At 40.4% G+C, this 21,301-nt stretch overlaps 1 protein-coding gene across 1 annotated transcript in view; it reads right to left on the reverse strand.

Moving 5' to 3' along the window:
- Positions 1 to 4,168: 4,168 nt before the first annotated feature.
- The window catches only part of efcab7 (EF-hand calcium binding domain 7), a 62,948-nt gene continuing 45,815 nt past the window's right edge, over positions 4,169 to 21,301 (reverse strand). Inside the window, exons 12-14 of the mRNA XM_059984412.1 lie at positions 20,829 to 21,038; positions 19,461 to 19,568; positions 4,169 to 6,675 (exon numbers count right to left, since the gene is read on the reverse strand). Of these exons, the coding sequence (XP_059840395.1) occupies positions 6,601 to 6,675; positions 19,461 to 19,568; positions 20,829 to 21,038 (393 nt within the window). The 3' untranslated portion in view covers positions 4,169 to 6,600. The remainder of the gene's footprint in view (positions 6,676 to 19,460; positions 19,569 to 20,828; positions 21,039 to 21,301) is intronic.

Genomic DNA, 21,301 nt, shown 5'->3' on the forward strand with positions numbered 1-21,301 from the left:
ATACAGCTATGTCAAATTATCAGGCACAGTTTCATGACAAGTGGCAAGTAGCATTCTTGCCACAGAGGTCCTAGATTTGAGTTTGTTTTTTTTTAAAATGCCCATACATCTTCTCTTGATGACCAGCAATACCATCTTAGCTGATCCCTCTACCATTATGGTGAGGATTTGGAGTGGAGCTTACCAAAAACTAGAACCTTACTCGAACCAACCATATTAACATGGCAGATGATGGTTGCCTCACTTTCTTACCCCTGCAAGGCTTTCCATCATCTACAAGCCTCAAAGCAGGAGTGCTGTCATTCCTTTTATTGCTATTTGCACTTGAACTAAAAATTACCTTTGGCCTCCACTTGGTATCTCACCTGTGGTTCAGGGGAGATCACATTGCAATACCAGATTGGTGCTGTGAAAAATAAGACATTGAGTCATACTACCCTTGGCATATTTAATAACAACTTCCATTTATAAAAACAAATTCAATAAAAGCATATTGAGAAGCATTTCACAAGGAAACTGGCGACATGAAGAAGGGAATGATATTCAAGGGGGTCAGTGGATGAGTCACTCATGATCCAAAAACTAAAGTATCATTATGTTTCTTGGCGATAAACTCAATATGAAATAGAGTTTGTTTGATATTACCTACCAAATACCACTATTAAACTTTAAAGTTTTACTTACTTAAAATTAAACATTGTACAATTTTTTTTAAAAAATGTATATTTCTATGTTTAGAATCAAACTAAAAGTGGGTGCTTGTAAAAGCAGTACGGGTTATGTGTTAGCTGACATTTACAGTACTGGGTTACAATTACAGTGCAAAAAGTCATAGAGCAAAGGAATCACCAGTAGGTTAAAGATAGCCTTTGAAGACTTCTTGTTGCCAACACATCTAAGGCAATTAAGACACACTTTAAAATAACCTGCAGTAAGTCTGTTTCAGTTCTGAGTATAATATAATGTGTTCATATGTCAAAATGAGGAGACCTGAGACAAATCTATAAAGGACTTTCAGGTTTTAGATTTAAGTGGGAAATATGTTCAAAATTTGAACAAACTTTAAAAACAGAACTCAAATTCTTGACTTCCCTCCAACTACCACAAGTGATATTTCAAACTGTATTAACAATCTTTCCCAACAACTAAGTAAATGTATCATGTGGTGTGGTGGGGCAGTGAGCCATATAAAGCAGGGATTCCAGTTCTGATCCCAGATTTGTGCTGAATCAGCTGGACTCAGTTGAGGTGTTAGGTACTCAAACTAATCTTGTTGCCCCTATATTAAGGGGGAAATACTGATCTTGTCGATAAATACACACATAAATATGAAGTGATGGTTCTCAGTTATGAGATGAATAACTCCTATGTCAAATAATATGTTGACTCTTGCTAAACTGCAATATGAAGAATGGTTCAGTTTGAAGGCAGTCTCCCCCACAATAGGTTTGTAGCCTCAATATGACTCAGAAGGTGGACTGGATCAAATTAATGATAAAATATATAAAACCGAATGTTACTGCCTATTTAGGCTAAAGAAAACCTCCTAATTTTTGCTTAAAATGAACTGCACTCTGTTAAGCTGTAGTGTGTATTTTCTTTAAAAAAGCTTTAAAATACAAAAGCAAAAGCTAAGCATTTTTATCAAGTTCCAGTACCTGCCTGGCAAAATGCACAATGGTTTAACTGTTATTTAAGTGTGATCTCTAAAAATTTAATTTTGCACTTAATGTAACTGAGACAGCCAAAAGTGTTTTTTTGATAATATTAATTTGTAACTATTATGAAATTGGGTTGGTGGTGTACAAATGTTTTGTTATTGACTTTGAGTGATGGAACGATAGCAACAAAATTTGAAGATGTTGGATATACAGGCAACTGCTTTCAGCAGGCCAGCAAGTATACAAGAGCTAAGAGTTACCACAAATCATCCAACACCAGCTCACCTACAAGCTTCTGCAAAAGTGCTTCCAACGTCCATATCATGATTCCTCCTTTGACTACATTAAGATTCTATGTCCCTACTGTTTTCAGCTGGCTATCTTTCCCTCCTGTAATTGCTTCCTTCTCTGACTTCCTGCCATATGCCAAGCCTCTTCAATGCTTTTTCCCGACCTCATCATTGCTAACCTTTCAATTACCTGCACACATGTAGCACTTCACCACATGTTGGCTCCAAATCTGCAGATTCAAAGCAAATAAAATTGAGACATTCAGTTTTTTTTTAAAAAGCCACTTAATAAATAAACAAATTGAAAACAAAATTAACAATTGGAGGTAACCAAATGCAGACATCACAAGGATAAACAGACCACCGCCAAACAAAAAATAGAAAGGAAAGGATGAAGATAAATGTATTAGCAAAAGAATGAGAAAAGCAAAAAATAAGAATGCTATTTTTTTTTCAATTGACAATAAAATGGAGGATCAAATTACTTTTCAATTTTTTCAGCTTAATTTATTTTCTGTTTTTAATAGGATATACTATCATGCAAGAATCTGAAAATAAAAGCATGGGTCAGTATATGGAAGAAATTCATTGCTCGAGATGCACTCCTTACATTCATATAGGTAGTAATAAAAAGCTGCAAATAGGCCCATCCAGTTTGATGGTAGAGAAAAACCAAATTAGCTGCAGTCACTAACGATGTAATTTGTGAATATGGCAAGGATTGTTCCAGTGCTAAAGAATACAGGCTGGGGGAAGTCGAAAAGGATGTTTTGGGAGAGAAGATGATAAATTAAAGAACTTCAAAGGGAACTGAATGTTGGAATGGAGGTAGTAGTTGAAAGGATAACAAAATCTTTTTTGAAGGTAAGAATGTGCGTGTATGCTGCTCATCAACTACTTTTATGATAGTATCACTGGTGGTGTAACCATAGCACCCTCTTGTGATCTGAACCTGTTATGTCTGCCAGAACATTTCTTCATTCTTTTCTAGGGTGGAATGAAACACTGCTGAATGAGGCCAAACACAAATCATTTAAATTGTTGTACCTCAGAGGAAACATTAACTTTCATTAACCAATACGTAATTAGTTCTCACCTTAATTCATCTCAGTATTAACAAGGAAACAACTGCAATTATGTTAAAGTAGCCCCCCTTTTAGATTTTCCCGCTGGTGGAAGTGCAGAATTAAGCAGATAATATTCAGTTATTTCTGAAAATAGGGGCAAAATTGTAACAGGTGTTAGATAAGACAAATGACTCACTGCAGTTTGTAAGTGATGAGATTTAAATATCCTAGTAATTTGGATTTGACACAAATCTTCAAAATTTAGTGCAGTAGTAATGAAATTATGTTACTGTTTAATCCTCTTTTTAAGTGCCCAAGGGGCTTAACTTTTGCAGCTAAAAAAAATTACGAAGCTCACATACATGTATTCACTTGCTGAGATGTCTGGAATCTAAGGGTCACAGTGTCAAACTAAAGGATCATCCATTCAGAATTCACTACCTCAGAATTCTATATCCAAAAGGGCCATGGAGATGAACAGACTGAGATTTTTGAATATTAAAGTACTTGAGTGATGTAAGATTAGTGAATGAAAGTGGGACTGAGACACAAGATCAGCCTTGATCTGATTGAGTGCAGTACAAGCACAAAGGATAGAACAGACTCTTACTATTTCTTTTACATTTCTTTGGCATTATTCACAATTCCTTTTCCTTCAGACAAAAAAACTCAAAACTCAAATTGTGATTAAAATAAAAATACAAAGTGGTCAGAGGATGAAACTACAGATGCAGAGATGGGAAGGCAGATAATGAATTTGAACAGGTATACAGATGGCAGAATTTATAGAATGGGTTATTTTGAGGTAGAATAGTAGCTGGTGAAGTCAAAGATTACAGGGAACTGTGGACTCAAATGAAGTCACCCAGAATGCAGAGATTGGGGCAAGAAATATGATGGAACACAAGTAATAAACTAGATATGGTGCATAAAAAGGTTGACAAGTTTTTAAACTTTAAAAGATTGCTCCAAGTAGCGTAAAAGATTGGAAAGTACCAGAGAATTAGATTGGAGAGGCCGAAATGCAATTCATGATAAGAAACATGCCAACTTCATGTTATTTTCAACATTACTATTAAAAGACACAGAAAATAGTCAGTAAACAGAGAAGTCTCTGCCAAAACACACCAAAACTTCAATGAATCACAGATATTGGAAAAAGCTTTATTCGTGAATTACAATATGTTCACTATATGCAATATATGCACTATATGCACTTCGTGTATTACTGTGACATTCTGGTGCTGTTGTAACTTATTTTCTGCTACTTATCTATTTAATACCATTTTTCTATTACTGTCTTGTTTTTATCTACCGCTTTGTTTGATTGCCTGAGAGGAGGCCAAACAAGAGTTTCATTGTACCTATGTATAATGACAATAAAGATCATTCAATTCAGATGGTATACAAAGAGGACAAGTGAACGCTGATCCTTCAGAGCAACTGAAAAAGTGAATAAAATGAGTAAAAAAACTTGAGTATTTAGTATTCAGTGTAAATTGGTTCTCTCCACTGATATATAAAAACCAAAACCAATGTTATTTTTGAAAATAGAATAAAGATTGCCACAATATCCAAAAGCTAAACTTCTAGAATGTTAAAAGTGTGTGATGTAGGATTTGTGTGATATGTGTACTTTTGTTCAGCAAGATGAAGGACATTAGATTTAGGCAGTGGGTGCGGATTCTGTCTTAAAGGACATGTCTCAGTATCGCATACACTAGACAAGATTAGGTGTTTTGATGCAGTCTTGCAAAGGTGTCTGTTACTTGGTCAGTCTGATATCATTGCACCACTCATATTAGCCAGGTGGTCTCCAAGACAGACAGCCAATTTACACAAGGTAAATTGCAGTTAGCCAATGTCCAAGGAAATTTTCTAAATTTTTAACGCTTGTTATACAAACTGTCTAATAATCAGAAGGCTGTCTGGAGAGCAAGATTGTGGCAGTTAAACCAAATTGAACTTGTAAATGAAATCCTTCTGAGAAAGCTCAATTGCAATGATGTAAAAGTTAAAAGAACTATGAAGTACTGTAAAGCTCTAACAATCCAGCATCCATTGGACTTTGCTGCTGGTAATTCAATAAAGGGAACATGGAAACCTAGCCCTAGTGAGTTTAAGAGGAACGTGGGAAACAGGACCTTGTGTTGTAAAGGGAGATAATAACCAGAGCCTGTTATGTTAATGAGAAAGAGAGAAGTCACTAATACTACCCAAAACAGATATTTCCATAAAGGTTTTTTGCACTGCTCAGTCGATATTATGCCACATCTAAAACTACATCAGTTCTTTTGTATAGATTAAGAACCAGAACCCTATGTCATTATATTAATTTAGTAATGTAAGATGGTACTGATTTTATTACATGCACACTTTAGTTTCAATTTCTTTAATCTCTCCACACTACTGTTCACTGTGCCTTTTAAAGTCCAACATCTATTACACTTTTACTTGCACCTTCAGCTCTCTTTCCTCTCACATTAAAAAACACACTAGCTAGGGTCACACAGTCAGGGTCACAGAATGGTACAGTATGGAAACAGGTCCTTTGGTCCACCAAGTTGACACTGACCATCAACCATTCACTTATATTAATCCCATTTTAATCTTCCCACATTCCCATCAACTCCCTCAGATTTAACCATTCACCTACATTTTAGGGGCAATTTATACCAATTAGTCAAAGGGAGAAAGGGTAAACTCTACATAGAAGTCAGGATTGTGCCTGGATCTCATGTTGGGAAGGAACAGCTCTACTAGCTGAAGTACTGTAACACTCCGATGGTCTCAAAATTTCATACCATAACTATTTAAGTCATTGAGTCATATAGCACAGATAAAGGCCTTTCAGCTCAACTCATCCATGTTGACCAAGATGCCTAGACCCATTTGCCTGTGTTTGGCCCATATCCCTCTAAACTTTGCCTATCCATACACTTGTTTAAATGGTTTTATTTAAAACACTGTAATTGTATTTGCCCTGACCCCTTGCATCTTCAAGGGAACCATGTCATGTGGCATAATGGGACATCAGCTTCAGTTTTGGTATGGCAAGTGCCATGCAAACAGAAGATACTGCATCTGGTAGCCTGGCCAAAAGCCCTATAAAACACATTTTAGTAGAAGCAGATGGACTGGATTGATGGATGGCCAGGAGACCATCTGCTTGCGAGATATGCTCCAATATCTATGCTTTTAGGCTACTAAGCACTGATTATTTTTTTTTAAATCTTGTGCTGTTGTAATTAAAGTAGTGCTTACAAACACATATAATGAAAATAATGTATCATATGAAATTATTCCCCATCCACTCTCAAAAGAAGTTTTCTTGCATAGCGTGACTTCACAAATCAACATCAATAATTTCCCTTGACTAGTAAATGGATATTCTATAGAACCATGATTATACAAAACATTTAGCCAGCAAATAAATTAGATCAATTAAAAATACATTAGAAGGCACAAAGTAGTGTCAATTTAACGTGCACAATTTGCACAAAGGAACATTGTCACCCAGATGCGTTATAATGCAGCTTAATAATGGAGCTCAATAATACAGCTCCTTTCCTACATTGCATTTCAAGTCACAATGCTTTCTGTGCAGCAGTAAATCCATTCTCGCCTCTCATCGACAGGCATCACATGTTGGCAGACCTACAAACAAGAGAAATATTAAAATTAATATTTCTATTTTATTCTTTTGTGGCAAATTTGAGGCTGACATAGAAGGGATAATAATTTCTACATAATCCTTTTTCCAATTTTAATCATTCCATGCTCCGTGGCATATTGGCTGATTTCGGCTAGGATATCATTTTTAAAAATTGAAATTACTCTCTTCATTGTATATGAGCAAGGGAGAGGAAAATTATATCAGTTTCTTACTGATCAATATGCAATAATCTGTTTGAAATGTTCTTTTAGAGATTCTTATGTGGCAAAATTTGAAATGACTGAAAAAGGGATTATTTATACATACAGATCCTTGGTTTGACCCAAAACAGTTTACAACTAATGCCCATCATGAATAATAGCTCACCAAAGCTCAGTTTCGGCCCACAGCAAATGCAGTGCAATAAATCTGACTAGATGCTAAGATTTAGGAGTAGGACAGGGATTCTTTGCTGACAAAAATGACTTACTTTGATGGGGCAAGTTCAAAGTTCAAAGTAAATTTATTATCAAAGTACATATACATCACCATATACAACCCTGAGATTCATTTTCTTGTGGGTATTCACTGTAAATACAAGGAAACACAACAGAATCAATGAAAAACTGAACATAAGATGCACAAACAACCAATGTGCAAAAAACTGTACAAAAAAAAGAGCAATAACCATCATGAATATGAGATGACGAATGCTTCAAAGTGAGCCTATAGGTTATAGAAATAGTTGAGTGGGATGAGTGAAGTTATCTGCTCTTGTTCAAGAACTTGATGGTTGATGGGTAATAACTGTTCCTGAAGCTGCTGGTGTGGGTCCTGAGGTTTCTGTATCTCCTTCCTTATGGCTGCAGCGAGAACAGAGCATGGCCTGATTGGTGGGAGTCCTTGATGATGGATCTGCTTTCCAGCAATAACGCTGCTTGTAGAAGTGCTCAATGGTGGGGAGGGCTTTAACCCTGATGGACTAGGACATACCCACTGCTTCCTGTGGGCCTTTCCATTCAAGGGCATTGGTGCTTCCATACCAGGCTGTGATGCAACCAGTCAATATACTCTCCACCGCACATTTATAGAAGTTTGTCAAAGCTTTAGATGACATGCCAAATATTCGCAAACTTCTATGAAAGAAGGCATGGTAACATAGTGGTTAGCACAACGCTTTACAGTACCTGCAACATGGGTTCAAATCCCGCTGCTGTCTGTAAGGAGTTTGTATGTTCTCCCCGTGACCAAGTGGGTTTCCTCCGGGTGCTCTGGTTTTCTTCCACAGTCCAAAGACATGCCAGTTAGTAGGTTAATTGGTTATTTTAAGTTGTCCCATGATTAGACTAGGGTTAAATCAAAGGTTGCTGGGTGGCGTGCCTCGAAAGTAGAATAAAAGTAGAGGCACTGCCATACTTTCTTCATTATTGCACTTATGTGTTGGACCCAGGACAGATACTTTGGAATGAGAACACTAAGGAATTTAAAATTGCTGACCTTCTCCACCTCTGATCCCCCAGTGAGACTGGCTCAGACAGCTCTGGTTTCCTCCTCATGAAGTCAATAATTAATCCTTTGTCTTGCTGACAAGTGAGTGGAAGTTCTTGTCGTGGCATCACTCAGCCAAATTTTCATTCACCCTTCTTTATGCTGATTCATCACCACCTTTGATAGGGCCAACAACAGTAGTGTCATCAGCAAACTTAGCAGGCATTGGAGCTGTGCTAAACCTCACAAACTTAAGTATAAAGCAAGTAGAGCGGGGGGCTAAGCACACAGTCTTGCGATACACTTGTGCTGATGGTGATTATGGAGGAGATGTTGTTGCAATCTGAACTGACTGGGGTCTGCAAGTGAGGAAATTGAGGATCCAGTTGCACAAGGAGGTACTGAGGCCTAGGTATTGGAGATTACTGATTAGTTTTGAGGGGATGATAGTATTGAATGTAGGGCTGTTGTCAATGAAGAGCATCCTGATGGATGCATCTTCACTATCCAGATATTCCAGGGTTTAGTAAAGAGCCAATGAGATGGCATCTAGGGTTGACCTGTTGTGACAATAGGCAAACTAGAAGAGATCCAAATCAATCCTTAGGCAAGAGTTGATATGTTTTATCACCAACCTCTCAAAGCACTTAATTACAGTGGTAGTAAGTGCTACTGGATGATAGGAGGCAGGTTACCACATTCTTCTTGGGCACTGGCATAACTAAAGCCTGCTTGAAGCAGTTGAGTACCTCAGACTACCAAAGTGAGAGGTTAACGATATCAGTGAACACTCCAGCCAGTTGATCATCACAGGTCTTCAGTACTCAATCAGGTACCCTGTCTGGGCCAGATGCTTTTCATGGGTTCACCCTCCTGAAGGATGCTCCCATGTTGGCATCAAAGACTGACGGTCTGTGGGAAATTGTGAAGGTACTTCCATGTTTTGTCAGTCAACACAAGCATAAAAGGCGTTGAACTCATCTTGGAGCAAAGCTTTTTTCCACATATGTTGCTTGGTTTTACTTTGTAGAAGATGAGAGCATTCAAGCCCTGCTACAGCTGTTGAACATTTTTCTGAGATTCCAGTTTGGACTGGAATTATCACTTTGCATTTGAAATGGCTTTCCAGTGATTGTACCTGGATCTCCTGTACTTTATAGACCTGAACACCTCGGACCTGGCCCTCAGCAGATTGCAAATCATTTGGTTCGACCAGGGCTTCTGGCTGGGGAAGACTCTAAGTGATTCTGTGGGGACACACTCGTCCATGACGGACTTTATAAAGTCCATGACAACAGTAGCATATTTGTTCAGATCTTCTGATGACTCCTTGAACATGGCCCAGTTCACTGACTCAAAGTTGTCCTGTAGCCACTCCTCTGCTACGCGTGACCATCCCTTTGTTGTTCTTATTTCTGGAGACTTGCTCTTTAACCTCTGTGTGTATACAGGTAGGAGGACAAATTTCTCAAAACATGGTCCAGGCATGGAATGGTAGGCATTCCTAATCATAGTGTAACAATGGTCAAGAGAGTTGGGACCACTTGTGCTGCAGATGATATGCTAATGATCACTGGGCAGAGAATTCTTCAAACAATAATTTGAAGAATAATTTGAAAAGAATCGGGGTAGGCAGTTTCTTGTTTGCTTATTGTTGCATTCAATACCTCGACTGCTTGCTTAACATTGACCACATGGTCAGGATCACGGAGAACTCTCTTGCTAAGTAGAATAGGTGGCACTTAATCATTAGATGTTCCAGCTGGAGGAACAAGAGTGTGACAAAACCGCTATGTTCGAGCACCACGAAGAGTTTATCATGAAACATAGACCCCGACACTTTGTCCTCTTCAAATCAGCAGTCCTGTCCATCCAGTGTCTCAAGAAGCCCTCAGGTTTTACCAACATAGACAGCTTGACTGAGTGAGTCATTTCTCCATAAAACACAGAACACAGCAATCCTTCATTTCCCTTTGAAACAGTAATCTTGCCCTTAATCCTCAATCTTGGTTCTCCAGCGACTACATTTGCTAATGAGATACTAGGTAGAGGAAGTTTTACACTTCAGCATTTTAGTCTGGCTTGCAGTCCTCCCCTCCTCCCTCTCTTCTGGGCATGGTGATGTGCCTTCATCTGCTTAAAAGATGCCATACTTGCATCCCTAAGAGTTGAGACTGCTGAGTCCTTAAGGATACTGTAAAATCGTTAGTTCGTTAAGAAGGTTTAATAGTACGCGACTGAAAGGGAAAATACAGGCTGCAGATTGCAGTAATAGTAATTCAGAAGCAGTATACTTAGAAGTTTTGTGTGCAGTCTGCAATGTATCACCCTTGGTCATCAGTGCTATTTTGATCAATAGCAAGATGAGTGGCAACACCACTAATTAAAAAATATTCCAATTGTCTCTTCACTGTCAGAAAGAAATCTTTTTATTAATATACCAGTCACTATAACTATCAGCGATGGTTTATAAGGATGATTCAAAATTACAGATAGATAAAAGGATAAATGATAAATAGAAAACCAACAAGACTTCTGTTTATTGAAGATTAATCCTTGCTTTCTGGGATAATTCACACCATTTACTCTCAATTTTGTATCTACGATATGTGTGGACTGTGCAACTTGGTGGTGGTTTTGTATGAATACTAGTTGCTTGGAAATAATCATCATTTATTTGTAATTTGGACATCCATGGTATAGGAGTTTAGCACTTGCCACATAACCTGTATATTACAACAGCTGTGAATCTGATTTGAATAACACAAGTATTAGTTTGCCCAGCCATCTGTAGAGCATTCTGTAAATACAAAAACACTGGCATGAATATCTTGTTAAAATTTAAATTATGTAATCAGCATCACCAATAATTTTCAGAGAAAATGTGAAATAATATGATTGTGGTGAGCTGGGAAATTAATCAGCTTGTCACATGCACTCTTACTTATGCAAAATCAATAAATAAAAAATGTCACCTGAAAAGTAGAATACTGGAGGAATAATAACCCATTGGAACTGACATGCTGTGTGTGTGGGATTTGAAATATTTTGCCTGTGACCACTAGGGTTTCTTTCAGGTGCCCCAGTTTCTCCCACATCTCAAAGATGTGCAGGATTGTAGGTGAATTGGACAATGTAAATTTTTCCCAGAGTAAGCAGTTGATTTGTAGGGTGGGAGTTGATAGAAATGTGGAAAAAATAAAAATGGGATTAATGTTGGATCAATGTAAAATTAGTGCTGATGGTCAGCACAGACTTGATGGATTGAAGGGCTGTTTCCATGTAGCATCTCTCTGAAACTTTTATTTCTACCTTCAATTCCTTCAACAACCCAAGATACATTCCAGACACACCTCGTGACTAATCTACATTAAGTTACCCAATCTTTTCTACATCTCCTCAGTCAATATTTAGACTACCAAGCTATCAAATACTTTAATTGAGACTTTGCAGCTATTCCAACAAGTCCCCAACATATAGATATAGTCATAAAGAAAGCAAGACAGTGGCTATGCTTTATTCGGAGTTTGAAGAGATTTGGCATATCAACAAATACACTCAAAAACTTCTATAGTTGTACCATAGAGAGCATTCTGACAGGTTGCATCACTGTCTGGTATGGAGGGGCTACTGCACAGGACTGAAAGAAGCTGCAGAAGGTTGAAAATCTAGTCAGCTCCATCTTGGGCACTAGCCTACAAAGTACTCAGAACATCCTCAGGGAACGGTGTCTCAGAAAGGCAGAGTCCATTAAGGACCTCCATGCCCTTTTCTCACTGTTACCATCAGGTAGGAGATACAGAAGCCTGAAGGCACACTCTCAGCGATTCCGGAACAGCTTCTTCCCCTCTACCATACGATGCCCAAATGGACATTGAACCCCTGGACACTACCTCACTTCTCTTAATATACAGTATTGTTTTTTGCTCATTTAAAAAAATCTATTCAATATACATAATTGATTTACTTATTTATTTATTGTTTTATTTTATTATTATTATTATTTCTTTCTGTCTCTCTCTGCTAGATTATGTATTGCATTGCTGCTAAGTTAACAAATTTCACATCACATGCTAGTAATATTAAACCTGATTCTGATTCTTTGGCAATCACAAATATGAAGTACATATTCAGAATCATTACTACCTGCATCCATATTTAATATCTATTTGGTTACTAATTAATGATGCACTCTTGTCCACCACCCCCCTTAATACCCTTATCTAACTCTGAAAGAGTCAGCCATTGAGCTGAAAACCAGGGCCTTCTTCCCACCATATCTATATATTGATTAGTAGTATCAATCCATACCTATCCAATTTTCCAGCACTTTTGCGCCCGATGGTTCAGGTGCTTATCTGGATGCTTCTTAAATATTGTAAGGGTACTTGCCTCCACAGAGTTCTTAAGCAGAACATTCCAGATTGCAACCACTATCTAGGTAAAAGAAATTCTTCCTTAGATCTCCTTTAAGTTTCACCTAAAACCTATATCCTCTAGTCTTACTTTGCCCCAAGGAATGGATTGTTGCTCTTTGTCTTATCAATGTTTCTCACAATTTTGTACATTGTTATTTTGTTTCTCTCCATCCCGACTTTTCCACTTCAAGGAAAACCAGCCCTAACTGTCTAGTTCCTCAATATGCCCAAGGTCCCACTATTCATGATATGTGTTCCACCCATATTGATCCCCTCCCCCATGCATGACCTTGTAGCGGTGTGCTACACGCAGCACTAAAATTATGACACGGAGTCGGTAACTGCAGTCGAAGCAAAAAACTTTATTCGAAAACTTCAGCCTCACTTTTAAGCCTCCCTCAACCGGCCCCCCATGGCGCAGAGGCTCCAAAGCTCTGTGCTCGCAAACCCCCGTAGGCTATCTAATTGTGAGTCGGTTCGGATGCGCCAGGAAATGGGTCGCCACATAACCCCCCCCCCCCCAGAACCGGCGATACACCCCCCAATGTCCACAGTCTGGGCCAGAACCTGCTTGAGAGGTCGGCCTCTGCGCCGAGGCGCCGGAAACTCGGCCGGTTGCGCCAGGTCCACATGGGCCGGTTTGAGGCGGTCCACTGTGAAAACCTCCTCTTTCCCCCCAACGTCCAGCACGAACGTGGACCCGTTGTTCCGGAGCACCATAAACGGCCCCTCATATGGCCGCTGCAGCGGCAGCCGATGCCCGCCCCTTCGTACAAACACAAACTTACAGTTCTGTAGGTCTTTGGGTATGCAGGTCGGGTGCCGCCCGTGCTGTGAAGTGGGTATGGGGGCCAGGTTACCGAGCTTCTTGCATAGTTTGCCCAGGACTGCTGCGGGTTCTTCCTCTTGCCCCCTTGGGGCTGGTAGGAACTCCCCGGGGACGACCAGGGGCGCGCCGTATACCAACTCGGCAGACGAGGCGTGCAGGTCGTCCTTGGGCGCTGTGCGGATGCCGAGTAGGACCCAGGGAAGCTCGTCCGCCCAGTTGGCTCCTCGCAGGCGGGCCATGAGGGCCGACTTCAGGTGACGGTGGAAACGCTCCACTAGCCCGTTCGACTGTGGGTGGTAGGCAGTTGTGTGGTGCAGCTGAGTCCCCAAAAGGCTGGCCATAGCTGACCACAGGCTGGAGGTGAACTGGGCGCCTCTGTCGGAGGTAATGTGGGCTGGTACATCAAAGCGAGACACCCAGGTGGCGATCAGGGCTCGGGCGCAAGATTCGGAGGTGGTGTCAGTGAGCGGGACCGCCTCTGGCCATCTTGTGAACCGGTCCACGATAATCAGGAGGTGCCGCGCTCCGCGCGACACTGGCAGGGGGCCCACGATATCCACATGAATGTGGTCGAAACGCTGGTGGGCGGGATGGAACTGCTGCGGTGGGGCTTTGGTGTGCCGCTGCACCTTGGCCGTCTGGCAGTGCATGCACGTTTTGGCCCATTCACTGACCTGTGTGCGGAGTCCGTGCCAAACGAACCTGCTGGAAACCATCCGGACAATTGTCCGGATGGAGGGATGCGCCAAGTTATGAATGGAGTCGAAAACACGGCGCCGCCAGGCTGTCGGGACGACGGGATGGGGCTGGCCGGTGGCGACGTCACAGAGTAGGGTCCTCTCACCTGGGCCCACGGGGAGGTCCTGGAGCTGCAAACCGGAGACTGCGGTTCTGTAACTCGGAATCTCCTCATCCGCCTGCTGCGCCTCTGCCAGTGCCTCAAAGTCTACCCCTTGGGAAAGGGCATGAACGGTAGGGCGAGAGAGCGCATCCGCCACGACATTGTCCTTACCCGAGACGTGCCGGACATCCGTCGTGTATTCAGAGATGTAGGTCAGGTGGTGTTGCTGGCGGGACGACCAGGGGTCGGACGCTTTCGTAAACGCAAAGGTAAGCAGTTTGTGGTCCGTGAACGCGGTGAAGGACCGACCTTCTAGGAAGTACCTGAAATGCCAGATTGCCAGGTAGAGCGCCAACAGTTCCCGGTCGAAAGCACTGTACTTAAGCTCGGGTGGGCGCAGGTGTTTGCTGAAAAACGCCAGGGGTTGCCAGCGACCTGCGATGAGTTGCTCCAGCACCCCACCGACTGCCGTGTTAGATGCGTCCACTGTGAGGGCGGTAGGGGTGTCCATTCTGGGATGTACTAGCATTGCGGCGTCCGCCAAAGCTTCCTTCGTTTGAACGAAAGCGGCGGCGGACTCCTCGTCCCAGGTAATGTCCTTGCTCGGACTCAGGGCGAACAGGGGGCGCATGATCCGGGCAGCTGAAGGGAGGAAGCGGTGGTAGAAATTGACCATACCTACGAATTCCTGAAGGCCTTTGATCGTGGTGGGTCGGGGAAAGAGGCGGACCGCATCTACCTTAGCGGGCAGAGGGGTTGCCCCGTCTTTAGTAATCCTGTGGCCCAGGAAGTCAATGGTATCAAGTCCGAACTGAGGAGCAAGTCCTGAGGAGCAGGGCTTTGAATTCCGTGTACTTGCCGTCTGCCGGGGGCGACTGTACGAACTCCGCGACCTGGGCCGCTGTGTCCTGGTCGAGGGAGCTCACCACGTAGTAGTAGTAGTGGGTGTCTTCTGAGGTGATCTGGCGAACGTGGAATTGGGCTTCGGCTTGCTGGAACCATAGGTCCGGGCGCTGTTTCCAGAAACCTGGCAGTTTCAACGAAACCGCATGAACAGAGGCGGCGTCGGTCATTTCTGGTCCAAAAGTCGTTTGGACCGTCGGGGTCACCAATTGTAGCGGTGTGCTACACGCAGCGCTAAAATTACGACACGGAGTCGGTAACTGCAGTCGAAGGAAAAAACTTTATTCGAAAACTTCAGCCTCACTTTTAAGCCTCCCTCAACCGGCCCCCCATGGCGCAGAGGCTCCAAAGCTCTGTGCTCGCAAACCCCCGTAGGCTATCTAATTGTGAGTCGGTTCGGATGCGCCAGGAAATGGGTCGCCACAACCTCACATTTAACATGTACTAGCAAGGACTTGACTCCAACTGGTTTTTTTTGCATTTATGTCTCGTTTTGCACATTCATTTTTTCCCCACTGTCTTATATAATTTATGTGTATCATCTGATTCTACATGCCTGTGATGCTGCTTAAACAATTTTTTCATTGTACTTGTACCTCACCCTACTTTGTACATTTAATGATAAACTCAGGCTTAGATTTTCTCTTGTTTTTGACTTAAATTCTATCTGCCATTGCCCTGCCCAACCTACCAACTGATGACATCATTCTGTAGCAAAATTTACCCTCTCATCATCACATTTTCAACAAACACCTCTGATCCCAGAATTAAGCTCTGTGGTACACCACTGGTCATAGATATCCAATCAGATTGGTAACCGTCCAGGATCATCCAGTCTCCTATTATCAAACCAATTTACCAACCTGCCTTGGGTCACATGAGCTCTAAATTTTGAACCTGTCTTCTATGTGGAACCTTCTCATAGGCCTTACAGAAGTCTACATAAACTACCACATTGCCATCATCAATATCTTTATTTACTTCTTTAAAAAACTCAGTCTGACGGGATCTCACACCAACAAAGCCATGGTGACTAAATCTGATCAATTCTTGCCTTTCTTATTGTATGGTAATCCAGTAGATTGAGACTTTAGAGTTACCTTTTATGTTAGCTGCTAATCTGCCGTCAGACAACATCTCTGCTCCTTTTATATCCTTTTTCAATTCCATCCAGATATTTCTAATTTTGACCTGGTTCTCCTTTGCCCAATATGTATCTTACTCACATTCTCTTAATATCATTCTCTACTTTATCTTACTTTCTCTCACAGGCAGCTGTAAGGGGAGGGAGGATGGGACAGGAGAGGCATTTCGATTTCCAACATCAGTAAGCAGCTTAAGATACATAAATGCAAAAACAGATTTGTTTAAAATTTCCTTCTAAGAGTCATGTTCCTATACATGCCCCTTCTGTCTTTCTCTCACACCATCCAGGGAGTACTGGATTTGTTGCCCAACCTTTCCCATTGTAATAATGTATCTGAATATTACTCAAGCTCTTTTTCTCTTTCAGTGTCTGATCTTTCAATAAACATTGTATCTGTCAATCTTTGACTCCAATTTCATACTGCTTGCAAATTTTTCCCCTGAATTTTGTATTGTTCCTTATGCTTTTCCTTAGCTACTGAAACCGTCTTCTGAGATGTTCCGTAGTGATATTTGTTCCATTTGATACAGCATATTTTTAGAACAAAAACCAGCAAAAACTTCCTTCTCATTGAATCTATTAATTAAGCATATTCTCTTGAACATTCTGGAAATGTTGTTTCTTCTATTTTGTCCTTTGCAGTTTTACTATTAAGTTTATAATAGGATATTTGGCATTCCTCATTATCACTTCTCCATAGTTCTTAGTCCTCCTTTAATTTCTCCCAAAATATACTGTTCCGTTGGTTAACAACCTATAAGTGCAGTAGTATTGAAACTTCTATTGTTTCTTAGTTCAAACCCCATGAATTCAGTGCTTGACTCCTCAGGGAATTTGTTTGGGGGTACTGAAATATTCTTTTTGATCAATTTACCAGACACTAATCTTTCTTTCCTTCCTTACTTTGCAAATCTCAAATGTAAGACTGCCTTTTATTGATGAAATAAATTAGATATGACCATAATTAATTTGACAATATCAATCTTGCATAAATTAGTAACAGTCATACAGTGTTATTTGGTGTATAATGTAATATTAAACTCACAATATAAGTGTATGATTAATTGACCCGTTCAAAGAAAGGACTGATATGAGAAACAAAGAAATGAAATAAATAAGGTGCCTCAAGATAGCATAAAGTTTAGAGGAACAAATTTGCAGAGAGATTGCAGACACTTGCAAGAAACAAAGTTGTAACAGCAGGTGACTTTAACTTTACACATATTGACTAAGACCTCCACATTCAAGGGCTGGATAGGATGGAGTTTGTCAAATATGTTCAGGGAAATTTCTTTAATCAATATATAGAGGTCCCAATTAAAGAGAGCGCAATGCTCGATCCCCTATTAGTAAATTGGTTTTGACATTGGCTTCATGGGAGAAATACTCCCACTTATTGAACATAGGGACTGTGTTATTGAACACTCTGACTGGAAGCCTGTGACTAGTGGTGTGCCATTGGAATTGGTGCTGGGTCCATAGTAACTTGTCATCTATGTCAAAGATTGTGATGATAATCTGGCAAACTAGATCAGCAAATTTGCGGATAACACCAAGACTGGGGGCATAGTCGACATCAAGGGAGGCTATCAATGCTTGCAGTGGGATCTGGACCAGCTGGAAGGCCTAATTTGGAGTATTGTATACAATTCTTATCACCCACCATACCTACAGGAATGATAAAAGTAAGACTGAAAGAGTAAAAAAAATTTACAAGGATGTTGCTGGGACCTGAGTTCTAGGGAAAGGTTGAATAGGCTAGGACTTTATTCCCTGGAGTGTAGGAAAATTAGGGGAGATATGATAGAGGTATACAAAATTATGAGTGGTATAGATAGGGGAAATGCAGGCAGGCTTTGTCAACTGAGGTTGGGTGAGACGAGAACTAGGGAACATAGGTTAAGGGTGAAAGGTGAAAAGTTTAATTGAATTGACTATATTTCTTACATCCTTCACAAAAATGAGAAGTAAAAATCTTTGTTACTTCTCCATCTAAATGTGCATTGTGTAATCATAGTAATTTATAATAAATAGAACAGTTAATGTAATATAGAGTACACTCAAATCAGTGCGAGTTCATCAGTCTGATGGCCTGGTGGAAGAAGCTGTCCTGGAGACTGTTGGTCCTGGCTTTTATACTGCTGTACCGTTTCCCAGATGGTAGCAGCTGGAATAGATTGTGGTTGGGAATAACTACAGATGCGCTGGGCTATCCGCACCACTCTCTGCAGAGTCGTGCGATTAAGGGAGGTACAGTTCCCATACCAGGCAGTGATGCAGCCAGTCAGGATGCTCTCAATTATGCCCCTGCAGAAAGTTCTTAAGATTTGGGGGCCACAGCAAACTTCCTCAACCATCTGCGGTGAAAGAGACACTGTTGTGCCTTTTTCATCACACAGCTGGTGTGTACAGACCATGTGAGGTCCTCGGTGATATGGATGCCGAGGAACTTGAAGCTGTTTACCCTCTCAACCCCACACCCGTCGATGTCAATAAGGTTTAGCCCGTCTCCATTCCTCTTGTAATACACAACCAGCTCCTTTGTTTTTGCAACATTGAGGAACAGGTTGTTTTCTTGACACCGCTGTCAAGGGGACATGGGGTGGGAAATTTCACTCAGACGGAGGTGACAGTGTGGGACAAAAGTTGTAGATATGAGTACCTTCAACATTTGAGGTCTGGATAAGTACATGGATGAAAGGGGTATTTAGGGCTGTGGTCCAAGTGCAGGTTAAAGGGACTAGGCAGTCTAGTTCAGCATGGACCAGATGGGCAGAAGGGCCTTTTTCTATGCTCTAATAGTCTATAACTATAACAGTACATATCAAATAAATAACTTTCAAAAGCAATCAATATCATTGCACAGACAACATACCCAACAACATTCACACAAATATCAATTGAAACAATCATCCTTCTGCATATATTGGTGTTCTTCCACATAGAATATTGGTCAGTACTTCCAGAAAAAAAAACAAGGTGGGTCTCTCTTGATGGGTCAATTAAAAAAAACCGAATAATACATAAAACATTATCCTTCATTTTCTATATTGGTACTCGGAATCAGAGCATCACAGAGTGTTTCATTTGATGGTGTGTTACAAAGGAATTGCAAACTTATTGTATACTCCCTGCTTCTAGATTCTGCATATTCAACTCACCATAGTTGTCTTTGGTGATACTTCCATTGCAAAAGTATTAAGACCCCGACTACTGACACAGTTCCTACTTTTCTCGTTGTTCACGTGAATGATTACTTTGCTTTCAGACTGCAAAAAGAGTACATAGTATCAAAATGTTACCAAAAATAAACAAAAATTGTGCAGCAATAAATTCCTTGGATTTATGAAATAAAATGAGAAAATACTTACTCAACAATCCAACTAAAGGGTGAAAGGTGAAATATTTAAGGGTGGTGCAAGTATGGAACAAACTGCTAGCAGAAGTGATGGATATGAAATAAATAGAAAAAAGTGCTTAAAGTACAAAACAATTCAAGTAACTACAGGTCATAAGTTAAGAGTGAAAAGATGAAATATTTAAAGGGAACCCAAGTGGGGGGGACTTCTTCACTCAGAAGGTGGTGCAACTGTGGAATGCGCTACCAGGGGAAGTGATGATTGTGGGTTTATCTGTAACACTTTAGAGAAGTTTGGATATGCACATAAATGGGAGGGGTGTGACAAGCTATGGTCCAGGTGTGAGTTGACAGGACTAGGCAAAATAACAGTTTGAACAAACCAGATGTGTTGAAGAGATTGGATTTATGCTGAAATCCTCTATTACTCTAATGCTATAGAGGAAGAAACACCTTCCAATAGTCTGTTGATAACTTAGCATCCACTTAGGGGAGGGTAATTGAATTGGTTTGGTTTATGAGAATTAGACAAATAGCTTCTTAAATTGGCCAGATCCTTAGTATTTTGATGTGATTATCAAACCAATCTCCAAAACTTCACTTTGCCTTTTAGCAAAAACTGCATGACTGGTATCTATGACTTTTCTTCCCAGAACTGCAACTACATCACCATACTCATCCCTCACCACACACTGTCCTGCACTTTGACAACTTTTCCAATTTATTGGGATAACATCATTGCTACATCTGTACTTGAGCAGTCTGGTCAAAGCAAAGCTAATTCTGAACCACAAGCTTTGAATGGTATGTTGAGAATACATCAAACAAATCCATTGTCTTTACTGTATTCAATGCCTTCTATTGTTTTGCAATACTAAGAGTAGATAAGCTTGGAAAATGAAGTGATATAATGCAGCATTCTTCAAACAAAACATAAAGAGCATATGCTGCAGTCCAGCAAGCTACAAATGATGGATGATTATGCTCCATTAGCCTGTAATTTGGAATTAAGGAGCACCCAGAATTTTACCTTAAACAAAAAGGATTTATTCAAAAGCCAATACAGATTTAAAATTCCTATAATTTTAATTTGCATTAAAGATTGCCAAAGTGTACAGATGCCACAAATATTACAAAAATTAAATTCAACTAATAAAAAGATAATACATACTTTATTTTCAATTACTGAAGTGATTATTGTATCAGTCTTGTAAGTGTAAATCACTAATGCATTGTAACCCTTCATGGCTTTTGCTTCTCCTTTACTTATGACATTTTTGCAGATAACTGAATTGAGGAGCCTTCCACCTGCTTCCAGACTGATTGGAGTCAGCTTAAATTTGCTATCTTCTGCATAGATATCAACAACAAATGGACAAGCCTATATAAAAAAATACATTACTTTAATGAGAAATTAATAAAAACACCAATGTTCTTTAGTAAATATATAATTTGCATTTATGTGTTATCTTTTATTTCACAAACCATCAGAAAGTCTCTACACAGAAGCTTAATTATAGTAATTGAAACTGACCCAGAGGAGGGGATATGAAGAAGAGTAATCAAAAGCTTGGTTAGGTCTACATTTTGAAAAACAACATAGAGGGGGAAAGAATGAGTCTTGATGAAAGGAATTAAGGAACT

This window comes from Hypanus sabinus, chromosome 11 (assembly GCF_030144855.1).
Source record: "Hypanus sabinus isolate sHypSab1 chromosome 11, sHypSab1.hap1, whole genome shotgun sequence".
In the NCBI taxonomy this organism is placed as follows: Eukaryota; Metazoa; Chordata; class Chondrichthyes; order Myliobatiformes; family Dasyatidae; genus Hypanus; species Hypanus sabinus.